The following is a 25354-nucleotide window of genomic DNA, read 5'->3' on the forward strand; positions in this document are numbered from 1 at the left end:
TGTCCACTGTCAGAATTGGCTCGCTCGTACATTCGACGTCGTTGTGCTCGGCGAATATAAGACAACATCGTTTTAAATATCTTTTTGTACGTTAATGGCTGCCGACGATCGTGAATGTTTGCGAGACGTGCTTCAATTCTAACCTGCGATGTAAATACTGTAGTCGTATCATCGGATGTTATATATTTGCATATTACATTTAACGTGAACTTTGAGTTTATGAATAATAATGAGCGCACGTTGAAAACCATTAATGGACCTTTATCTAAAAAAATAAAAAACACTTGTGTCCAATTCGACACCCAACAATTATGCAGCTGAGACCAACGGAAATTTTCTCCCTTATAAAGCGGAGAATCAAAGTTGATCATCAAATGTTTGCTTTCCGAACGCGTGCGAATGTTGTTCCATGTGGAAATTCTTTATAACGTCAAAACAGGTACAAGTGCCATTGCTTATTTACTTATTTATTTATTTATTTATTTATTTATTTATTTATTTATTTATTTTCCTGACAATTAAGCAATAATCAGATGAAAAGCACTTCACATTTCAATACCATAAATACATTGTTTCTAGCCTTCTCTGCAAGCTGTCTCCAGGTGGCATGCGAATACAACGAATACAACCACCTCTCACGGCTCCCAACCGCTAGGGGCGTTCGCGAGGAGGGAACAGCCTGGAGTGAAGAGGGTTGCATTCGAAAGCTAGTCTCCGGGGGCCCGGAAACAGGCGGAAGGGGGGGGGGGGGAGGGGGTACTCAGACTGGTCTGTTGGTGGGGTGCAGAGATGGCGCAGTGGTGAGAGCACGCGCCTCCCACCAATGTGGCCCGGGTTTAATCCCCGGACTCGGCGTCATATGTGGGTTGAGTTTGTTGTTGGTTTTCGTCTTTTCTCTGAGAGGTTTTTCTCTGGGTACTCCGGTTTTCCCCTCTCCTCAAAAACCAACACTTCTAAATTCCAATTCGATTTGGAAAGTGTCCCCAATTAGTGCTCTGCGCTAAAGACATTGAAACTTAAATAAAGTGGGTTTTTTTTTTTCACTCCTCGGAATTTTTGGCAAGGATGTGACGCCCGGTTTTCCAGACCCTGACCCGATTATAGAACAAAAATACATAATTTCCTATTCCCGTTTTCCACTCGTCGTCTAAAATTCATACCCGTTTTCAAACCTGACCTCTAAAATCCATACCTCTTCTCACACTTCAGACCGGAATGACTACAGTAAATACTCATTTCAGACCAAAACGACTCAAAAACCAGAGGCTTTGGGGCCGCACATAACCACATTGCTTATACAAGGGAATACTCTCCCCCCCGCACCCACCCCTTGCCACAACCAGGCTTATAGCGTCGAAATCTCGAATACAACTTTACGAGCACAATGTCCACATCACTACTTATTAATATTTTAAAGGTATATTTAAAAATAGTTATAACGTTTCTGTACCCTGTACCCTGTATCCTTCAAAACCTTTATTTCCACTGGGCCCTGATAACCTGGAGCTGTATTGTCCTTTTATGGTTGGGAGCATTGTTCTGTTGTTCGCTCTTTTGTCCTCTCAACCAACCATGTAACACGTTGTAAACGGTACTGGTCGTTTAACCAAAAACTAACACCACTCGATAAAAATGGATTTAAACAAATATTTATCGGGTCCTGGAAGTTATCGGGGCTTCCAAGAAGCGTGTCCCAGTTGTACGTGATTAAATCTCGCCCCAGGCTATTCTCGATAGTTTGTAGCGGGAATGCAACTGGGAAGGAGGTGAGTACAAAGAAGTATGCCAGCCAATGATAGAGACGGTTAGTTTTCAGTCAGTTGAATACCAGGCAATAGGTTCTTCGCAAGTTATACTACATTTATAAAGTTCTGCTGGAATATGATTAGCTCGACAATTACAGGCTCCCATCTGCCATGAAATTTGGTCGTGGCAGTCAAAAGCACCTGAGGCAAGTTACATTAAGTTGTATTAAGTTGTTTATTTTCGATCAAGACGTCTACAAACAGTCTGCAATATCATAATAATGAAGATAATTGATTTATTTTGTTTCCTCCACTGGTCAGCGTAATTTACAACAAGGGCGCTACGTGAGTCATGTATGGGGTCACATATTATTTATCGATCGAGTGAGCAACTCACCTCTCCCACTCCTATAACCCGTCGAATTCGCCTCCCGAATTCACGGTTTAAAAAGAGCAATATTTTTTTACTTCAACAGATAGTCTGTATTCGCAAGTTAGATAGTGGTGTACAAACGTTACTCAAGAAGATAGTTGGATCTGTGGAAGTACGCATGTTAAAAGAAACATGATCTTTTCTACAATCTACAAAGCTGTATTTATTTGAATACGCCAACTTTTTGCAACGCGATTTTCAAACATCACATTTGTTTTATTGTTCTGATGTGACTGATACACGTCAATTTCAAGATATAACTAATTTCATTTCACATAATAAATTTCCAGCTTACCTATACAATGGGGACAACACATGTCATAAAATAAATGTTATAACGATATTTAAAGCAAAACGTAATAAATAATTTAATCATCTCATCTTACTGGTCCCTTTTCCCCTCCCCCTCAACCTCCCCCTCCCCCTACCCCTCCCCCTAGCTCTACCCCGATGGGATACAGACACAGATTTCGGTTCTGCATAAACACTCTCCTCATTGTCTTCATTATCCGTGTCATCAGAAGTTGAAGTCTCTTGTTCAGCAACAGCCATGCGCTCCTTTCCCCTCCCTCGTCTGTTTCCTTTTCCCCGACCCCTCCCCCGGCGAAACACAAGCCCAGCTTCCGGACCAATATGAACACTGTCCTCAATATCTTCATTATCAGTGCTATCTGAAGCATAAGTCTTTGGTTCAGCAAGTTTCCTGCCCTCCTTACCCCTCCCCCGCTCAGTTCCTTTCCCTCTACCCCTCCCCCGGTTAAATACAGACACGGGTTTCGGTCCTGTGTATACGTTTTCATCATCATCATCATCATCATCACTATCTGTGCTATCAGATGTAGAATTTTCTTGCTGTGCACGATTGGCAGCGCGAACAGCGCTACTACTTTGTTTATTATGAGTCTTTGCATTGTTCATACACACGCTGTCGATCGGTCCATCTTTTTGATCCTCTGCGCAAGTCGAGGGTTGAGCAAGGACAAGTTGACTACGACCACTTCGAGAAGGTTCTCTGCGGTTCTCCCGCGAAACGTGTTGACTGTTTTCTTCATAAGGAAGTTTTAAAGGAGTTATTTCAACCGACAACTTTAAATCAGAAGTTGAATGAACGTCACTTTCGGTCTTACGGAGTTTTGTTCGGCCTCGCCCTCGACCTCTACAGCTTCCTCTGCGGTTTACCGCAGAAGAACGTGCGCCACTTTGAGTGTTTTCCTCCTTTGCACGTTTTGGTCTGGTCACGTGACTTTCGTTTTCTTCTGATCCCTTGGGATTTATTTCCGTTGAGTGGGATCTCTTTTTATTACGAACCTGCCCGTGTTTTGTGGTTTTGTTAGGCGCATTGTCAGCAGAATTCTTTTCCTTTTGGTTTTTTTCACCCCCATGTTCACTATCACTGCCGCTCGGCGGATTTAACTTACGGTTCACAACCCGACGAATCCGCTTGCTCTTTACTTGTCTTGTTTCTTGGAACTTCACTTGGAAAAACTGGCTGATCTTCAGTTGCGTCTGCAATAGGAACCACAAGAGAATTCTAAGATATATGAGTAAACTAACTTTTTCATACCCCCGCCCCCACCCCTCCCTTACATTCATGTCATTTATTTTCGGTGCGTATATTGTCATTCTAGAGGTGCTTTGTTTTAAACACTAATCTAGCTTTTAACTTGGATTGTCACGCAACATCTCTCTGCCGCTAGTACTGTGCGCAAGCAAGGCATAACGCTGTCGCACAATCATTATTGATCTTCGCACTAACATTCGTCACGCAACGTAGTTTTAGGGAGTAACAATGCGTGACCACCCAAAATAAAATTTATAATAAAGCCTCATAAACACTGGTCAGAAACACAATATTTTGTTACCATGATAGCCCAATAGATGTAGGAGGTAATCGCACATTCGCTACAAATCTTCGTCTCGACTGTCGGCAAACCTCCGACACTAATATACGTGACCTTACAACGTTAAACCCATGTCTGAGATATAACGCTTATTGTCGGTCACGAGAAAGACGCTTTTCGCTACAGGGAATATGTGTTGAGTGTATGTACTCCGAACACCTCATTACTATTCTTTCTGATGATTAGCTTGGCATACACACCCTTGCTAGTCCCTTGATGTTTGGGTGGAACTCTCGACGTTATCAAAATTCCAAAATTAATGGCATTCTAGTCTCTAGCCGACTCTTGGCCCGTTCCCAGACCTTTACGTGTACACTGCCCTCTCCTGCTTTTAAAGAGAGATCTTAGGGACTAAGCTGGTGTAAATACATAGAAAGCATGGGCGTACGAGCCTCGCACGCGATCACCCACACCCTGCCCACCATTGGCACCTCACAGTGGACCCCCACCTTTTAAAAGCTCTATTTTCACTGGACCCTTATAACCTAGAGCTGCATTGTTTTTTTTAGAGCTGGGGACGTTGTTCTGTTGTTCGTTATTTTGTATTCTTGACCAACCATGAAAGACGTCGCAAACGGTGCTGGTCGCCCTTCGGGCCTTGTTCTGTAGTGTATATATTATGACCAGGTAACGTATCCTGCCTAACAGACACTTCAGTAATGTCAAAAAGTATTACGATGGAAGGGGAATGTTAGAATAAAAAAATACCAGTCAGTGGGTTGATTACCAAATTCTTACCATTAACATAACAGGAAATTTACGCCAGTTGGTAAGGAGAACTAATAATTCGATCTCACCTCGTCCCTGTTGAGCTGTTTCATCACAGGTAACAAGAGTTCATCTGTCCTAGTAGAGGACCAACCAAGCTTGTCAGAAGCGAACGTAAGCATGTTAAGGACTGATCAACACACAATTTCTCATTGCAACATGACCGGTTATCTTGGACTGAAGGTTAGAAGAATATGAAGAATCCCCTCTTAAAGTAGCATGTATTGTGTTAATACACCACAGTGATTCATAGGACGATTCTTAATGTTTTTGTCTTCGGCGACTGTTTTAAGCGCGACAATGTCGTACTAAAAATCGTCCATACAAATTTTCCCATGTAAAATCCCCCAAATATATCATGCAAGAAAACATCTAGAGTAGATTACCAAAAGGGAATTCGAGTTTCCTTCAAACTATGCTTGAGACTTTTGATTATGTCACTTGTTTGATTTAAAGGATATAATCTGAGAGAATGAAGATCTGGCTTTCCCCACTCAAACTGCTCCGTTGATTCATCAACAACAGGATGACTGTAAGCTTCATAGACTTCTTCAGAAGGAAAATCCATTGGTAGTACCACCGACCTCTGGAAGTGAAGTATATGAAAGTCATATCTTTGAACTGCGGATGAAAGCCTGAAAGAATCAGGTTTCAACTGCTTAAATTTTACCTCTGTAAAATACAACGACAACAAAATCGACGAGTTGCAAATGTTTTGGACAAAAGCGACGTTCTCCTTCCCGAACTTGTGCTCTCGTTTTCCAGTTTATGTATTCATCATAGGATTTAGAGTGACTTTCAATTGAATGTCGTCCAACAAAAAACAAATTATTACTCTGACCAATCACAACAGCCGTAAACATCACAATGGTCCAATCAGAACTCGAGGCAAATACAATGTAACCGGCGCCGTGCGCGGGAAAACGCGTGCGAGCGAGGAACGATTGGTTTTGTTTTGGCTTCCCATTGGTTGAGAAAGCGGCGCGAACTTTGCCAGCAAATCATAGAGCGCAGTAAAACAAAACCAAGGCAAAAGAAAATTACTTTCGACACTTAAGTTATTAATAGCAAACCGCTCTATTCTAGAAATGCGTTTTGCGTTTTACAGGGTATGAGCAAGAATAATGAAAGGGGAACCAGGATTATTTAAACGACCGTCGCAAAATTTAAAGTTTTTTATGGTAAGTTGTTCCAACGGAAGATTAAATTTGCAGTGCAACTTCTTCAGGTTCTTTTTGCAGTACACTGTAACTACAAAACGACTGAAAACTGATGTACATGCTCGAAATCAAAGTTTCTGTAATGGGGCAATGGGTTACTTCGGAGAGATTTCGTGCAGTGCGTTTGACACGCTGTGAATTTTAAGCTCTAGTAAGATCGTGGCTACACTGAGCTTTTATCATACCATTTTTCTCTTAACTTTAGTTTCTTGAGGAATCTTTGTTTGGTTCTGCGCTTCATCGTGCCACATTCTGTAAGGTTAATTGGAAAGCAAACAATAATACTTTTATTTCGTAAGACAGCACCAGAAAAATGAAAGGAACCCATCAGGAAATGAGAGTGACTAAACATGGTGAAAATGTAAATAGATTATAATTAATATGAAGATGAAAATGCGACTTTAACGTGATAGTACAAAACCATCAAGAATGCTTTGAATCAGTAGAGAAGAGGACAATAGCAAGGCTAGCAATTGATTCAAATATGAACAAACTCGACAGCGTGAACCAAGTCATTTAAAGGGTATAAAATTGTTCAAAATGCGCACTGCTCTTAACCAACTTGAATTTTTCTTCAAAATCCTTCAAAATTTTCGCCAGAAAAGTAATGTAATGTAATATCAGTAATGTTTTGAATTCGTAGAAGAGGACGAAAATATACCAGGAACACGATAAGAAACTACGATGGGTAACGATAGCTAGGCTACCAATGGATTCACCAATGGATTCGCAAACCCAGTTATTTTTAAATAGTCTAAAATTGTTCAAGATGCGCACTGATTTTAACCTACTTGAATTTCTTAAGTCCTTCAAGATCTTCGCCAGAAAATTCGTGTACAATCTCCATGGCGCCAACTGGTCCAACCCCTGCAAATAGGTAAAATTGTCTGTGTTATTTTGCGTAGACGAGAAGGAAAAACGGTCAAAAAGTGGACGGTTCAACCAACCTTGAATTCCTTCAGTGTAGTCACTGCCAGTTATGAAAGCGAAACGGATAAGATCTGATCGATTCAGTGCTGAAATATAAGACAAAAAATATTCTATAAGACTCGCTAGACAAGCCGTATGAGAACTGGTTTTGCATTTGGTAGTCAAAAGCATTTCTAACTACCCTCAAAAGTAGCTAAGTGTTTGCTTAACTCAAACAAAGAGATGAAAAAAGTTCGCTAATCAGAACAATGTATTTTTTTTTCCCAACCAACCAGGTACAAACAAAGAAAGCTCTACGCTCAAGCAACCATCACATACCGCATATTTTCCCGCGCTTGGCACCAGTTAAAAGTTTTCCCGCGCTTGCTACCAAATACACTTTTTCCCGCGCTTGGCACCGGATTCATGATTTCCCGCGCTTGGCACCGGCTGTCATTGGGGTTCGTTGTTTTCCCGCGCTAAGTAACATCTACATCGTTTCCAGCGCTTGCCCTTGGGGACATGTTCTCGTTTCAAATTTCGAATACTTCTGGTCCCAGTTGTTCAAAGGGCGGACAATTTTATACACTGGATACGTCGCTATCCGGCAGATAAAATGTGTGCAGGACTTTCCCGATAGTCCTATAATTTGTGAATAGAGAAGAAGCATATGTAAATTTAAGAATGGGATTGTGTGGAAAACTTGCCAGAAGCATTGGTTGGAGTACATTTGCTCCGCTGGATAGCGACTTATCCAGTGGATAAAGTTGTCCGCTCTTTGAACTACTGGGGCCTGATTGTTTTATTAATGCTCTAAACTAACCAAGATTTCTCCGGACTGCATCGCTACTGTACAACTCAGCGTGCTTCTGTTGATTGAAGATATTCTTGTAAACCCTTGTGCCTCCAAACAGGAATATATCGCTGTCATCTGTGATGGAACCTTCAGTTAGACCCAACACATCTAACGCTGCACACTGCGCTTCAGCTTCCATTGGACTCACAAGATACGGGACACCAAACAACTGGAGCAGCTCCTGTGTGGGGAGGGGAAGGTAAGTATAAACATCAACTGAACCTCTAACCACGGAGGGGAGGTTAGAAGGTTAGGTACAAGTGAAACTGAAAAAAAAAAGGCAGCAAAACTTAAAGTGCGTTGAAGATTGCGCTTCGATCTCGTCGACGGTCATGTGCTCTCCTTGCGCTTGAATTTTCGTCGCCTCTCGCAATCCTTGATTTTAATTCTAAAAAATTCGAGTTACAAGTCGACTCGTGCGCTCTCAGTGAGTATGAACTCCTTTCATACTAAAGAAGCAATACCAGCTAAAACAAAAAACATCTTTTATTGTACGGAACGTTAAAATAATGTTTCAGTTTATCAATAATTACGCTCTCGCGCCATGGCCGCACCTCCTCGTGAAGAAAAGAGTACAACCTCTAACACCCAGGGTAACAGAAACTAGTATTAACTATTCTTGGTTGCAGATGGCCAGGGTAGAAATAATAGACCATTTCCGAGTTGCTTTGAACCTCATTATTAAAGCGAGGCTAAGTGCAAAGTTTTTTTTATGAAAATTAGTTTTCATTCATATGCAAACAAAACTAATTTTCATATAAAAAGTTTTGCACTTAGCCTCGCTTTCATAGTGAGGTTCACAGCAACTCGGAAATGGCCTATTGTACTGTTCTTGCTAAAAACTGATCGAAGTTTGTTCTTCGTTGGAGAAATCACTTAATATTTTCCTCCCGGTGTTCAAATTAAGAGCAATTTCGTGTTGAAGCAAAGTCACTATGTCACGTGTTTGAGCGGTTTTGATTAAAAAAAAAAAAAATTGAGCAAACGCCGTGACAGAGCCCTAGTAGTTAACTCTCGCTCGCTCTCGACAAGTCAGCTCAAGACGAGGACATCAAGTTCACAAACAAACGTCACTAAAAACCCCGAGAGAAAATATAATAGGTCATAGACCCTTTTCACTCGGCGGCCATGTTGAGTTTCGGGGGAATAAAAAGCTTTGTTTTCGCACGGCAAGCTTCGGCCAGACGCGAATTCAGAGCGAGACTTGCCGTGCAAAAACAAAGCTTTTTATTCTCCTAAGACTCAACATGGCTGCCGAGTGATAAGGGTTCATTTTGTCATCAAGATGTTATGATATTCAGAACATATTTATTTTCTCTTTACCTGACACTCGGCAAACATCTCAGTAGACACTGAAGCTGCAATACGATTCTGCCTCGCTTGTTCTGTTGCCAGGGTCTGTTGTTCTGTTTCAATATCCATTTGAATTTCTTCTAAGCCTTCCTAAACAGAAAGCATATGAAGCTATTGACTGAGAGAAGCTTACAGGAAAACACAGACTAATGACAGGTTTACAGACACGTGACTATTCTGTTATGCCACTCATTAGAAAATGTTCCTACATTAGTATGCCATTAGTATTATAAAAAAATATTATAAAATCACTTATAGAGTGCTGTGTCCACTAAATGCTCAAAGCGCTGTACAACAATGGTTAAACTATAAAATACAACCTGATAGCTATTATAATGAAATTAACTAAACTACAAATAGCTAGACATCATAAGCCAATTTAAATAAGTATGTCTTCAACTGCGTCTTGAACTGGTCAACAGAGGTAACACTCCTGAGTGCAAAAGGCAATTGATTCCATAGGCTAGGAGCATCTACAGAAAAAGCTCTATCATCATACGTCTTTAACCTAGATTTAGGCCTTACCACTGTGGCTCCTTGCCATTCCACAGGGAGCCCAGACGGACCGGCCTCCTGTTCATCCACGGCAATACCAACTCTACTCTCTTCTGAAGAGTCTTGAGTTTCCACAACTGGCATTTGGTTACTATCTGGAGAAGGATGGATATCTTCTTGATCTGTCACAGTAGCACCATCTACTGCGGGTGTGGTTTCCATTACAACATCAGGAGAGACAGATTTGAATTCAGCATCCTCTCTTTCCACACGTTCCACATTGTGATTATCAGTGAGAGCTAACGGATCAACTGGTGGAAAATGTGAACTATGATTTAGAGAAGATTGGAGAAACTCAGTGATCTTCCTCAGATGGTACGCATGACTAATTACAAAGTATAAATAAGAGAGTTAACACCATCTCTCAACGTCCAATCGGACTCAATTCAAGCAAAACTATTTGCGTGACATTACATATTCAGATATTATGTTAATTTTGGTGAACTATTACTGACATCGACTTGATTTCTATTACTTCGAACTTTATAATGGCACCATGACGACTCCGAAACATTGTTCGTTTTCATCGTTTATTTTCACTTGCCAATGTATAAATAATGCACCCAGAAAATTAATGCGACTTTTTCCTATGCATGAGAGATCCCCTGCCCCTTCCCCCACCTCCAAAAAAGTAATAAACTTTACTATAATTGGATTACCTTCGTTACGCTGCCCTTCGCATGGCATTGCATTGCCACGGTGTATTTTACCCTTTGAAGAGGCTAGCTTCACAAGGAAAGAAGCTGATCACAAACTTCAATAGCTGTAGTTGTTAAGCACAACTGTCAAGTACACGCGACTTTTAAAGACAGCCCCGACTGAATCACATCACATGGCACCATATTCTGTAGTGTATCGTATTGCATACCACATCGTATCGTATCCTATCGCATCATATCGTATTGTTTTGTATCACGTTGTATCGCATTGTATATATCGTATCATATCCTATCGTATTGTACTAAAGGGTTACCCCAAGCAAAAGGCAAAAGAAAAACACATGCCTTTCTTTCAACTCTTTAATCCCTGATATCAAGGAACAAGTTCTCCTATCTTGTCCCCATACTTTTCTTATAAAAAATACTGGCGAGAAGTTATTAAAATATCAAGACAAGTCCCCTTGGTTGATCATATCCTTAATTCTCATGACCTCAGGGGTTGAATAAACATTGATATTGCGAGGAGAAATTTGATCACTGTTAGGGCTTAAGGGGTTTTAAAGTTATTACCACAAAATGCAAGAATTACTATGACAAAAAGCAAGGACCAATTCAAGAGCTCACCTTGGATAGTTTCCATTGGTTCACTCTGAGTTGCTATTGCATCACATGAATTCTCATCCAGTGTTGATCTATAACTGCTACTTTCCTCAATAACATCACTCTCTTTGGGCCTCACTGAAGCTGTGATTTCCTCCACAGAACTTCCTTCAGAGTCACTCTCATTAACACAAACAGTATGTACAGGTTTTTCTCGTGTGACTTTTTCATCCTCTGCAAGCACAACTGATTCAATGCCTCCTCTTTCCTCAGTATTACCATCTTGTCCTTTTTCTAAAAGTCTAGTGTCCTCTAATGATTCCGACCTGAGACAAGGAAGTTCCTTGTCTTCTGCGTTATCATTCCCATAATGTCCACTAGAAGTTAAATCAATGACTGTTTTCTGTTTTTTTGAGTCTTCCCACTTTTTGATGAGATCATCTAGTTCCTGTTTCTTGTTTATAATCTCTGTAAGGAGACTATCATCTTCATTCTTTTCCTTTGCTGGCATACCATCCAACATGTGCTCCCGCTGTTTATGATGCTTTCTAACCTTCTCTACCTCAGTCTCTGATTCACGCCTTTGGAGTTGCCCTTTTTGAGCCTTTTCTGTATCACCCAAATTTACCAAAGCTTTCTCAAAGGACTTTTTCTCTTTTATAGGAGAGAAACTAAAAGCATTTTTCTTTGCTTGAGGACTTGTGGGCGACACACCAGCTTCGGCAACATCCACTAGAGGTGACAAGACCTCAGAATCGCTGGAGCAAAGCTCCGGAATATCAAAGCTTGGAGCTTTTGCTGCAGCTGCTGGCTTGGGTAGTGGATTTGTCCAACTAACTATCTCACAATCTTCACCTTCACGGAAAAAACCTCCTTCTCCAGAAAAATCTTTTGAAGATGCTCCTGTAAAAGGAACAAACTCCCTAACTCCATTATCAACATAATAAAGCCATCCAATGATGGGATTGGTGCAGTGACTGTGTGGTAAAATTGCTGGATTGCAGGCCTCCTTATCTTTTGCAGGAATAAAGTGGTTAGGATCAGTGAAAGACTGCAAGACTTTTTTTGAACAGTATAACAATCAAAATAGCCTGCACAGCAGTTGTTTCCTTTCCAAGTGAGCACGAGAAGGGACGATAGCTTCCAGAGAGAAGGACAGGAAGCTAAATTGCATCATTCTCTTCTTGCACTCGCTTGGAAAGGAAAGAACTGCAATGCAGGTTACAGCATAGCCAAAAGAGAGGATGTCATCCATTAGCATTGCCGCATGACTCTCCTTGATAGAAATTTGGAAATCAGAGAATGACAAATAGTTCAAAATTTTTAACATTCCATTGCAACTTGGAAAAAGGATGGACCACCTTTAGAGGTTCTCCTAAAATGTTACAATTTTTCCCTGGGAATTTTGTGATCCACTTGAAGGTTTTAGCCTAAAAGATTTTATAGGTATTCACTTTTTGGATTGAACCTGATTCATTTGATTTTCAAATTAAATTCTCAGATTTGTTTGTGCAAATTTGGATGGGGTTCCAAAGAAATTGGCAAATCAAGATTATTAGACCCAATACATGTTCAGGATTGAACAGAACACATCCCCAGAAGTCCTTTTCTCTTGTCCTGGTTGTAAATATTCCTTTTTTGATTAAATATCATGTTACTCAACTGAGTTCAATACTACAATAGCAGTGTGAGCCAGACCTTACCTGTTTCATCCTCTGTAGCTTGTCCATTGTTCTTTATCAGGATATAGTGTGCTGAATCTTCTGACAAAATCTTTTGTGATTTAACAGCAGTGTGTTCTCCCAGGGAGTCATTAGGTGTAACTCCTGCAAGCTCTCCAGAGTTTCTACTGTTCATTTCTTTGCAAAGTTCATCAAGTCGCTGGTTCATTTTCCCTCGCTTTAGAACTCCGTCTAGTTGAAAGCTGGAAAAGTCATTTGCTTGCTGGAAAAAAAGAGTTGCATAGAATTAAGGGCTTTCAGGGATAGTGTGGCCGAGCGATTACCAGATTCAAGTCTCCGTGAGACTGCAAGCTGGAGATGTTTCACAGTAGTATGAGTTCAACTCCTGCCTCATGTCACAAATGTGTCCCATTTATTGATGGGAAATATCAGTGTAGTTTTCTAACTTCTCTAGCCTTCCTTGCAGATTGTCTTTTGGTGATTGTGTGACAAGCCAAAAGAGCATCTGTTTTGTTAGGGAGGCTATGAGTTCTCCTGAGGCCTCTACCATCTCTTCTGCTAAACTATAGACTATAAACTATAAACTATAAACTATAAACTATAAACTATAGTAGAGTAGAGTAGAGTGGAGTGGAGTGGAGTGGAGTGGAGTGGAGTGGAGTGGAGTGGAGTGGAGTGGAGTGGAGTGGAGTGGAGTGGAGTGGAGAGGAGAGGAGAGGAGAGGAGAGGAGAGGAGAGGAGAGGAGAGGAGAGGAGAGGAGAGGAGAGGAGAGGAGAGGAGAGGAGAGGAGAGGAGAGGAGAGGAGAGGAGAGGAGAGGAGAGGAGAGGAGAGGAGAGGAGAGGAGAGGAGAGGAGAGGAGAGGAGAGGAGAGGAGAGGAGAGGAGAGGAGAGGAGAGGAGAGGAGTGGAGTGGAGTGGAGTGGAGTGGAGTGGAGTGGAGTGGAGTGGAGTGGAGTGGAGTGAAGTAGAGGAGAGGAGAGGAGAGGAGAGGAGAGGAGAGGAGAGGAGAGGAGAGGAGAGGAGAGGAGAGGAGAGGAGAGAAGAGTAGGGTAGGGTAGGGTAGGGCAGGGTAGAGTAGAGTAGAGTAGAGTAGATTAGGGTAGAATAGAGAAGAGTAGAGTAGAGTACAGTAGAGTAGAGTCAAGCTAGAAAACAGTATCCTGGCCGACAGAAGAGTGGAGTGGAGTGGAGTAGAGTGGAGAATACTAGACTACAATCTTGGACAAAACTGATAAGGAACATTTTAGTCAAACTCCAAATTCAACCACTTCAGTGATACGTCAACAACACAGCCCCCACCCCCTCCCCGTCATCAATGTTGGTCTGCTGCTGAAAAAAGGCTGGGTCATCGTCCGGCCTTCAAAGCAGCATTAAGTGAGAGGGGGTGGGAAGTGAAGGATTGTTACTCTCCAGGTACAGCTGTAGTGTTTCCCTTAAGGGAGATTGAAATATATGCACAAAGTTGCATTTTTCTCAGCAAGTTTTTCCACGATTGTAGACTAGAGTGGAGTGGAGTAAAATGGAGTGGAGAATACTAGACTAGAGTGGAGAGAAGAGTAGGGAAAATAACAAGTCTCAATTTTTTTCCACATTCTATTTTGTGTAATACTAACTGCAATAAAAACATTCATTTTAACGCTTGTGACATTATGTAACATTTCATGCAACTTCTTGTAACTGTGCAACAAAATTACAAGAAAATACAAATGAGATTACCTAGTGCTTAACTTGAAGAATTTCTATTTTAGCATAAACTACAGGCACCATACCCCGGGCATATCAGTTTTGTTCATCCACTTTCTCTCTTCTTTTATCTCTTTGATCAACTCATGCTGAATTTCTGCTGGCAAGGACTTGAAATCTTCTGAATCTACATTTATTGCTGCAGGATCCTGGTAAGTTTCCTGTTTATGAAAAAGGGTAATCATAATGTCGCAGAAGGTATTAGTTCAAATTAAATTACAATTATTTGCTTCTTTTAATTTTGGAAGTGACTTAATTTTGCCTTTTCTGCACCACCAGTGTGAAATCAATGCATTGGTCAAGAAAATATCAATTCGCACGTGCTCAAGCTGGGCGGACATGTGTTTCAGTGCTCTTTAAGCTATAAACAAATCCGTTCATTTTGTCATATTTGTTCTGTTCATTATGACCAGGAACAAAAGGCTACGAAAAGGAAATCAAGCCTTGTGTTACTACGTAGAATTTTTGCATGTCTGTATTTGTAAGTTCTTGTTACTTTTCTCAAGTGTTCCTGTATTCGTCTTGTCCTGCTTCGATTAGTTTTGTAACTATTTGCAGGACAAGCCATTCATTCTGTAATTTTTTTCTTCAAATAAATTGTTGTTAAATATCCAAGCCCTCTCATGGAAGGTTTTATTCCATATGCATACCCTCTCCCCCACCCATCAATACTGAGTATCCTGTGATAAGCTACCATTGGGAGTAGAAATGCTCCTGTCCACTACATCCTGGGAATCCTGTGACAGAATAGCATCCGATTCAGGGAAGAAGTAACTAGCAATGCTCCTTGTTACTTCATGGTGGAAATTTCATGATTGAATAACATACCATTCAGGGGGGAGTATCAAACCCACAAGCTGTCTATGATATATATAGAAATGCCAGGTAGGCCAATGAGGTCATCAAAAGATTTTGTTCTACCTCTGACAGCTGGCTGCGGAACTGATCCAGTATGGGAGCATCCTCGTCTTCTGAAGAACTGAGTAAAATTAAATTGTCACATAGCAGAAAGAACTGAATGTCCAATTAGGGCACATGTCCATAAACTCAGAATTTGAAAGCGTCTTAAAGACAACGGGCCAGTTATTTAAACTGAGTTTAATTTAGGCTGTGGCTTAAGACCATCAGTGGGCCTCCAAATCTGTTTATAAGCATTTTATTTTAGGTAGATAAATAGTTATCTAGTCTGGGATGCAAGCCTTCTTGTTACCGTCAGCAGCAGGCAATGTTTAGATATGACTGTTGGCAAAATTGAAAATGACTTAGAACGTGGTTTTGGTAAACACCGTCTAAACTGTCTTTAATAACTCACCCAACATGTATTGGATTTTTTAGTTTATTATGACTGGTGACTTTTCTTCCAGAGGGGGAGGGGGGTACTCCCTTAAATAAGCTATACAGATATGATCTACCCCAAGGGATATGATATTTGAGCCTTTTTGGTCTGAAAACTGGTATAGACTTCAACCATTTTGGATTGAGACTGAAAAAGGATGCGCCTTTTAGTGGCCAGGTATGCATTTCTCAACGCATGCCTGGTATGGATGGTTTCAATATTTTCTGGAACTGCATATTTTGATAACAGTTGAAACACAGCAATAAAGTTGTTGACAAAATGTAACCAGATAAATTTCTTTTCTTTTTTTTTTTGTAACTTTGTTGTGGATATTCCAAATGGACCAATGAACATTACCGATCAAGACTCACCTTTTGTCAGCTGAAGTAGCTATTGACGGCAAAGGAGGAAGTTCAAACACATCAGGCTCTCTTGGACTCTTGCTTCGCACAGTTGTGGTGCTAAAAAAGTTTATTTTTTTAAGTTTTTGAGTATGGCTATTAGTATATATTTGAACCCTTGGGAAGAGCAGGCCTACTGGTGTATTAATCAGAGTTTTGATCAGAAGATCAAAGTTTGGTGGTGTGGAGGATCGAGATTAGAAAGAGACTTACTTAATTCTAACCGGTACTGTAGGTTTGTCAGTGCATTGTGATGTTGTGTCATTAGATGAGAAAGTGCTTAAAATTGTCTCTCGTCACACAGTTGTATATTAAGTGGTCACCGGAAACAAAATGCTGGGGTTAACTCAGTGAACTAGCATTCCATCCAGCGGGGAGTAGTAACACTCCTAGTTCCTTCATGTTGCATAACCCTGTGATGGACAAGCATCCCATTCAGGGGGGAGTAGTACTGATACTTCTATTCACTTCATGCTGGGTATCCTGTGATGGACAAGCATCCCATTCAGGGGGGAGTAGTACTGATACTTCTATTCACTTCATGCTGGGTATCCTGTGATGGACAAGCATCCCATTCAGGGGGGAGTAGTACTGATACTTCTATTCACTTCATGCTGGGTATCCTGTGATACTTAGCATCCCATCCAGGGGGGAGTAGCAATACTCCTAGTCACTTCATGATGGGTATCCTGTGATGGACAAGCATCCCACCTGGGGGGAGTAGTAATACTCCTAGTCACTTCATGATGGGTATCCTGTGATGGACTAGCATCCCATCTAGGGGGCAGTAGTAATACTCCTAGTCACTTCATGATGGGTATCCTGTGATGGACAAGCATCCCACCTGGGGGGAGTAGTAATACTCCTAGTCACTTCATGATGGGTATCCTGTGATGGACTAGCATCCCATCTAGGGGGCAGTAGTAATACTCCTAGTCACTTCATGATGGGTATCCTGTGATGGACTAGCATCCTATCCAGGGGGGAGTAGTTATACTCCTAGTCACTTCATGATGGGTATCCTGTGATGGACTAGCATCCCATCCGGGGGGAGTAGTAATACTCCTAGTCACGTCATGATGGGTATCCTGTGATGGACTAGCATCCTATCCAGAAGGGAGTAGTAATACTCCTAGTCACTTCATGATGGGTATCGTGTGATGGTCTAGCATCCAGTGGGGAGTAGTAATATTTCTACCAAACATAACTACATTGTTTCTTAGCATACCTTTTTCTTCCAGTGACTGTCTCAAGAGCTTTTCCTTTCAAGTAATTTTTGACAATTTTTTCTGCAGCTTTGTTTGAACCATGAATAGCTTTAAATCGCTTTTCTTTTCTTGCTGCCTGGTGGAATAAAAGAGCAATTATAATTAAATCAAATGTCTGGGAACCACACTATAAAGTCTCGCTCTGCATGATAAAGTCACTCACTTTATAAAACAGTTGATTTTTAACTCGTGAATGCGCGTAGCGCAATGAACGAGTTATAGCGATAGTTGACTGTGGACTTGGTTGGTTAGTTGGTCGGTCGGTCGGTTTTGTCGTTAACTTTCGGGCGTGCGCAGTGAATGAGTTTTAAATTCAATTAGTGGAAAAAAACACGCGAACATTTGTTGTTCACGGCGCATCAGGAAATTCTTATTCAATATGTAGAGAATAATTTGACGATCATTTAGTGCAAGAATGGAGATTTTTCATTCAATCTGAGCAAAGTTACAAGTTTTTTCAGTTTTTCAGAAAGTCCGGGTTCGTAAACTCAATTAGTGAAAAAAAAAAACGTGACAATTTTTTTCACGACGCGTCAGAATTCTCTCATTCATTCTGTAGAGAATAATTTGACAATCATTTTACTGTAAGAATGGAGATTTTTCGTTGAATCTGAGCAAAGTTATAGGTTTTTTTCGTTTTTTTCTACAGAGTGCGGTTTCTTTTAAGAATTAAAAATAATTTAATTAAAAAATAATTTAATTTGTCAGTTTTCACGCGAAAGCGGAACGTGCCATGTCACGCATCATTGACGTCGTAAACAAAATTATGCAAATTTCTGGTGAAATGAACACTTTAAGATCTTATCAGCTTTCATGGAGGTTTCAAAGGGAAAAACGTTTCATTTTCGAAATTTACAACTGGTAATTTATGGGGAAGCAAAAGGACGCGGTCGATAAATAATTCTTATTTAGCAAGAGCTTGTCATAGTTCATTATTTTTACTTGAGGATTGCGTGGACTGAACTCCAAAGGAAAAATATCACGCATTTATGTCGGGCATGAAATGTAATGCGATACTTTATTGAACAGATTTCCCTTTGTGAGATCGGCTTGCCCTACAATAATTTTGTAATTTTAATTCCCAAAAAAACTTCACTTGCCCATCAGGCAAGTGATGGTTAGAATCCACTAGCCCGATCGCGAAATCCAGTAGCCCCAGACTATCGGGGACACGAATTTGCATGACGTAGCTGCACATGGCGTGCTTCTATGAACTTTGAATAAAAAAACACGTGATTTTTTTCAATCGGCGCATCAGAATAATCGGCTTATTCAATCTGTACAGATTTGACAATCATTTTTATAGTACAAGAATGGTCATTTTTCGTTACATAATCGGGCAAAGATATAATTTCTTTTAGCTTTCGAGGAAGTTTCCGTAGCCGTCTAAATTTCAATTACTATGTGTCATCTGCATTCACGAGTTGGCTCACAGGAGCCTTTGATTTTACAAACTTTAATGCAACTCTGATTTAATTTAATTCATGATCAGTTTAATCTAGATAGGGGCTATTACAAAGCTACACCTGGGAAGCCTTAGAATAGACTCAGAATGACCAGCCTGGTTACAGACAGTACAGAAGGGCATCTCTAGGGTTCAAGCAAAGCTTGCCCAATAGACCAGGGAGAAGAGACTGATGCCCAAATCCAGACAGACAGACCGCTGTGTCAGTGACAGACCTGCACTCAATACAGGGAGGACTACCACTCCTGTATTAGTTTGTCCAGCCACACCTGACGCTGTATCCGATTGAACATCCAGAGCACAACTCAACAGTCTTCTTAGACTAACGGATGCCTACTGTTATGTAGCTGCTTTTACTGATCTTACCAAAGTCTTTTTCTTGAGATGTGGTACTCCCCCATCAAAAACAAAAACTGGTTTAATCCTGTAATACAACAGCTTGCAGACTCTATTGAACAAGCCAACAAGGTGGGCATTGCGTACAGGATTGCCGTGCTTGTCACGCAATCCCTTAACTGCCTGATTCAGTATCAAACTAGCATCTTTTTTCTGTTAAGATCTGAATAACATAACTCAAACATGATTCAAAATGATGACCAGTTAGCTTGTATGTTTTATTCTAAAGGTGTACCTTTTAAGAGTAATATTTGGGGTTTTAAAAATACAGTTGGACCTCCCGTAAACGACCACCCACCATGTCAAGGATATGTGGTCGTTTACGACAGGTGGTCGCTTTTCAGAGATCAGACCACAGGGGGTCTAAAATTCGGTTAATTTACATATGGTAATTGTTACAGCTACACATTTTTCAATTTCCACCCATGAGAGATACAGCAGATTGTGTGTCAAGTGGTCACCTACAGAAGGTTAAAAACGATTGAAAATTTAAACAATCATCTCTAAAAGTGGTCGCTTACGAGAGGTGGTCACCTACAGGAGGTTCCATCTACAGTGATTTGACTTGAAAACTTTTGGCATTTTAGAAAAGTGGTCGCTAATGAGAGGTGGTCGCTTACGAGAGGTGGTCGCAAAGGGAGGTTCAACTGTATTATCTAATAGTAAGACACAAGGTGAATCATTTTTTTTTTTGTTTTGTTTTTGTTTTCTTTTCAGGAAGGAGAGGGTTAGGTCAATTCAAACCAAAAGCCAAATTCACAAGTGGCAAATCAACTGGCCAACTGTATCCCTGAGAATTCCTCTGAGAGTTCATAAAACTAGGAGACAAATAATTTTTCTGTAGTATAAATTAGGCCATTACATAAATAGGCCTTATCACGGTTTTCGACGCCATTTTGACGGGTAGGCAAACAGGCTTGAAATAACAGTGTTTGTATGGAAATCCGATGTCAAATAATTTTCATAAAACATCGCTTCTGAAAAATTCATGAATTGGAAACTTTTGGCACTAGGAAAAGGATTTTAAGGACAAAATTGTAGGGATGTACTTGTGACAGAAAGCGTCCAGTCGTGTTTTGAGCTTTCCATACGTTTGTCTGTATAGTGAACCAGCCATGAGCTGCTACTAAAAATAGTTCGCGGGAAAAAATACAGGGAAATGCATGGAAAGTTCAAAACACGGCTGGACGCTTTCTGGCACAGCTACATCCCTCCAATTTTGTTCTTAAAATCCTTTTCCTAGTGCCAGAAGTTTCCAATTCATGAGTTTTTCAGAAGCGATGTTTTATGAAAATTATTTGACATCGGATTCCCATACAAACACTGTTATTTCAAGCCTGTTTGCCTACCCGTCAAAATGGCGTCGAAAACCGTGATAAGGCCTACTATAAGTGTACCAAATCAAATCTTTACACAGTGTTTTAAGTGTGACTTGTTCTTAGATGACCTCTTAGATATATAATTTCAATCTTTTGTATTAGGAAAAGTTTCTTTTCCTGGAACTAGATCCTCTTCTTGTCTTAATTATGTTAGATTACCATTTTCAAACAAGTATTTCATGTTATGGAATTATTGGGACACCCCCACCCACGGTGGGTGAGACACCTTTGGGGAGATTCCCTTTCCTGTGAAGCCTGCATGCAGGCATCTATTAGTTCCTTCCTTTATCAGAAAAAAAGAAACAGGATTAAGACTTTTGTGCAGACTAGCCTAAGCTTAAGTTATCTTTCAGTTAAGATTTATTAAAGCTCAATCTATTTAAAAATACTGTTCCCAGTTTGCAAAATATATTTGAATGAAACTGAGCAACCTAAGTATTGCCTTGTCCAAAAGGATACCAACTCCAAGAACTTTGTTATCAAGAGATTCCAGAGTGACAGGTCGTCCCACGCATTCTAGAAGCTGCCACAGACCTTTTACCCCCATAACAAATCAGATCAGAGACACAACCGACCGTTCCACTCTATGATAACAGGTTTCAAGATGCAATTGTAACGCAAAAGTCACCACAGCACACGCTTTCTTTGATTCGTTCTTGCCTGAGTCGATGCCATCTAAAGTTTTTTAAAAGTAACCCAGCAAAGCAGAAGACAATCGAAGATGCATGACTAAGCGATCTTCGAATCCGCCATGTTGGAAATTTTAACGCATGTGATTTGAAAGGAGTACCGCTGACATCCTGATCAGATACATACGGTCCAATTAAGACCAATTAAGGCACTTAATTTTCCTATTTTAACAAATTCATCCACGAAGCAAAGAATATATAAGGATCTATGAATAAAATAGCTCTTAAAAGAGCCAAACACGTACGAAAAACCAAATTTAATCGACAAAGTATCGTAGCTCAGTCAGGCACCGTCGGCTCACAAAACATGGGTGACCTATGATTGCAGGTATTTTGCGTGGGTGGCAGGGAGGGGTAAGTCCTTCGAACCTTCTAGACTTGAAAGTGCGTGACATTACGTGGCGTCTATGAAAAGAAACCTTTATTTTAGCTTTTCGCTTTCCCCCTTGGCAAAAAGACAAACATTTCACAAAAACAAAGCAAACCGCAACATGACAACGAATATTCCAAAGCGAAGCTCAAGTTTTTTATGGAAAAAGTGATGATTTGACAGAAAAAGGACTAGCGAAGTTGTCACGCTTTTTATCGGTCGAAAATTAAAATACGAATGAGCCGATAGCTTTCGAAAAAAAATTTCGTTCGACTTTTATTTCCCTTTCCAAATTCAAAATTGTTTCGGCAGGACCATGAGTCCTTCTATTAGAAAACACCAGACACTTCAGTTTGAATTCCAGAACACTGTATGAACAATACTTTCCCTCGCCCACGCGAAATAAAACATTAAGGTAATGCAGTTATTGATAAGTCGAAGAATTTTTCTCCAAGGGAAAATCCCTTAAATATTAAGTCATAAACTTCCGTCAACAATGAAACGTCTCGTAGGAAAATTATATTTGCTTTACATTCTTTTGTGTTTAAAGATTAGTTGGCTTAGAAGACCGTCTGGAGATGACAAGATCACGTGAATTAAAGTACAATAGAGAATAATCTTTGTTAAACATTGAAAACTACATCCTTTTTCATAAAAGTACGATGATCAGCAAAAAATATATCGATGATCAATGAAGTGGCCTGACTAAAACACCAGCTGTCAACTGAGAGTAAGGGGGAGGGGTGGGTTGGTTAAAGGGCAAGAATAAAAAGAGAATTTATTAAAATGCTTGGGAAAAAATTGAATAAACCTTTCGTCCTAGAAAATGCTATTGTTTCACAATTTTGTGAAAAGTTGTTGTCGCCTCGAAATTTTGCAAAGCCTTTAAAAATGGTTTTGACCATCTCGACGAGGTCACGCAACCTAACCCACCCCTCCCCTAAATTGTTCGGCAGCACTTTTAATCATTGCATCATTTTTGTGGCGAGAAGCTTCTGGTTTCGAAAATGCAAAATGTTGAACTTTGTTGTTCATGGGTTTCGTTTAACCAGACACCGGTAAATCCTAATGTGAAAATATGGCTAATTCACTTAATACGAATATTTTTTGCTGTTCGTTTCACCGGTAAAATAACATGTAATGCAGCATGTACCAGTCCATTTTCGGTAAACGACGGCGTGGGAGTGCTCCATTATTAAGGATTAGGGGGTTGTGTGGTCATGACTTCCTGTAAGTCCTTAGATGTTAAAATTCTAAACTAATATCCTTTTTTAGAAGCAAATCAAAATTTTACAGCTTATAAATATCTGCGTGGTTAATAAAAATCCACAGTGAAATCACAGGGAAAGTCGCACGAACTGGTCAAGACATTTCTCCGGCATCCTTGAAGCACAAGAACAGTAAATTTTAATCCAACATGAAAGGTTTCTTGGATCCCAAAATTGAGCAGCTCCTTGAAAACAAGTCTGAAACAGAAAGATTGCAAGCCATCGTGTTTTCCATCGCCTGTTTGTTGAATGGGCCAACAGCTTTTCAGCCTCCCGATTTTTACCACATCCCGAAAAGATCAGGTAAAACCAACCTTTTAAAATAATTATTTAAATCTTGTTTATTTCCTTTTTAAAACTGTTATCATCCGCATTTACCTGCTCTAAGGAAAAACGTTTAAGTGAAATTAGCCCGAGTAAGTGCGATTTCATCTCTAGAATGTCGTCTAATTTGTTGATATTGGATCACTTTGGGACAACACTTTTCTTTCTTTTCAAACGTCAATATAAGTTTACACAAGAAACGGCTTGCGTGACCTTCAACCTCTTTTGGCATATTAAGCTATAAGATGTATATTTTCCGTGTTTGAGGTGTTTATGTTTGAAACTACAGTACATCCATTTAAGGACCGGAATTTAGACGATCGTGTATCATAATTCACGTTAACGTTTTCAGCAAATTCTAATTTTTTCTCAGTCTCTTCTAGAAAATTTTTACAAATTTCATTTAACTACTCGGAAATATCAGAAAGATCTCGAAGCAAATATTCGCCTTTGAATTTTCGTTGTTTACGACAGCTGAGTATCCAATCTTCGTTCTCAGTTTCAAACTGTCAAGAAACGAAAATAAAAAAAAAATTAGGAATGGAATAATATCAAACTGAAAATAAATCTACACTGCCTTGTTTTTCTTGCCGGATGCGACGCATTGTTAACAATTCAGCGCGCGACAAAAACTGACCACGTGTAGCCCACCCCGCACAACTCGATCGAGAGAAAGTAAGCTTTAGGCGACAAAATTTTGGCTTGTCACTTGGTCCGTGCAAGACTGACTTCGCGAGCGATTTTTGCCGTTCACTGACGGCCCGAAATTTTCGAAAAATTACTTCGCCGGCTCTGCAGGAAAACATCATTCCATCGCCCAATTGCTAGAAGACCCTAGAAGCGGCTAAATGTATTTCTTGTTACTTTTTATTTGTAGAGCCGGATAGCGGTGATTTGGAAGACACCGAGGAAAACGAATCCGATGACGCTATGGACGAAGGGGAAACTGAAGAAACATGAGGAAGGAAAGAGTATTTTATGTCCTTTCCCTTAAACACGCTGGAACCAACCGGAATGGCTGAAGCAAGCTACTTCCGTTCTTACGCTTTGTTTACCGGATGTAACACAACGCAGATTGAATCAACAACGCGTGACTGAAGACAATTGTCGTGAATTCTCCTGTCTCCCTTCAGAATTTTCCGACTTATTACTCCGTCTAATTGCGCCATAATCATCCTGGAATTGCTGTCTTTGCTGCCGAAAAATACTGTTTAAAGGGGAAGATAGTAAGACATTTCAATAATGAATCGCTTGCTTTGCGATCTTTGTTGTAAAATCCTGCTGAAGAAAATCAGGGTAAAACAACAAGGAATAATTATAACATCGTCTGCTTATATTTATTGTGACTAAGAAATTTTTATCTCTGGAATTTTTTTGTCAGACGATTCTATTTCAAAGTGTTGTAAAGCCGAGAAAATGTTCGCATGTAAATTGTCAAGCTGTAATTTTCACTGTAAATATCAGTGCTGTAAATAAATATTTGGAAAAAAAAAAGTCAGTTCAGTGGTATCAAGTATATAGAGGATTTTCATGGCGGCCATGTTGGAAGTGCAGAATAATAACAATTGCTTCCTAAAAAATAAAATTTATTTCGCAAAAGAAAATAATTTATTGTTTTGTGCTTACAATGTACCCGCCGTGAAAACCTCTAGATAAATTTACTGGTGAACGATCTTGGGAAAAACGTGTTCATCCTCCATTGCGTCAGAGACACGAGCTCAGTGTATATACTGCTTGTCTATTGAAGTTTATTAAAAACTGGATCATTGTATAATGCAATTCCAGGGATTTGATTGGTTTAGCGGCAATGGTATATGAGCTATTATACCATGCCCGAGAAATAGCGACCATTAAATTGTCTTGTGTTGTGATAGATCAACAAGATCTAGCAATATTTCTTGATTGTTTTTAAATAAAACAAGTATTTCATTCACGCTTGTTGGATCTGTGAGCCTCGTTGGCTATATCATCTCATATCCAACACGCACACGTGGAATAATTGTTAAATGTACGAAGATCAGGTAACCCGTTAA

At 40.1% G+C, this 25354-nt stretch overlaps 1 protein-coding gene and 1 long non-coding RNA gene across 2 annotated transcripts; one reads left to right on the plus strand and one right to left on the minus strand.

Annotated features, from left to right (window-relative positions):
* Nucleotides 1-1958: 1958 nt before the first annotated feature.
* On the minus strand, nt 1959-22612 carry LOC146451981 (DNA excision repair protein ERCC-5-like). The gene is made up of 17 exons (XM_085098211.1): nt 21130-22612; nt 19262-19437; nt 17391-17506; nt 16133-16222; nt 15347-15404; nt 14452-14586; nt 12703-12943; nt 11024-11902; nt 9711-9991; nt 9156-9275; nt 7800-8013; nt 7015-7083; nt 6859-6934; nt 6253-6319; nt 5309-5433; nt 4877-4961; nt 1959-3684 (listed from the first exon to the last, which is right to left on the minus strand). The coding sequence occupies exons 1-17, from the start codon at nt 21215-21217 to the stop codon at nt 2551-2553; spliced, it is 3954 nt and encodes a 1317-aa protein (XP_084954337.1). The 5' UTR covers nt 21218-22612; the 3' UTR covers nt 1959-2550.
* A 127-nt stretch (nt 22613-22739) lies between these two features.
* LOC146451982 (uncharacterized) lies at nt 22740-25017 on the plus strand. The gene is made up of 2 exons (XR_014859839.1): nt 22740-23300; nt 24199-25017. It is a non-coding gene; the product is annotated as an uncharacterized LOC146451982 (long non-coding RNA).
* The last annotated feature ends 337 nt before the right edge of the window (nt 25018-25354 follow it).

Source organism: Pavona decussata, unplaced genomic scaffold, assembly GCF_977016875.1.
Source record: "Pavona decussata unplaced genomic scaffold, jaPavDecu1.1 SCAFFOLD_381, whole genome shotgun sequence".
Lineage (NCBI taxonomy): Eukaryota > Metazoa > Cnidaria > Anthozoa > Scleractinia > Agariciidae > Pavona > Pavona decussata.

Coding starts and splice junctions, on each gene's coding strand:
- LOC146451981 (XM_085098211.1), bottom strand. CDS start 21,217: ATGGGGGTAAAAGGTCTGTGGCAGCTTCTAGAATGCGTGGGACGACCT. Junction 9,276..9,710: donor AATGGCAAGGAGCCACAGTG/GTAAGGCCTAAA, acceptor CTTTCTGTTTAG/GAAGGCTTAGAAGAAATTCA. Junction 6,935..7,014: donor CTACACTGAAGGAATTCAAG/GTTGGTTGAACC, acceptor ACCTATTTGCAG/GGGTTGGACCAGTTGGCGCC.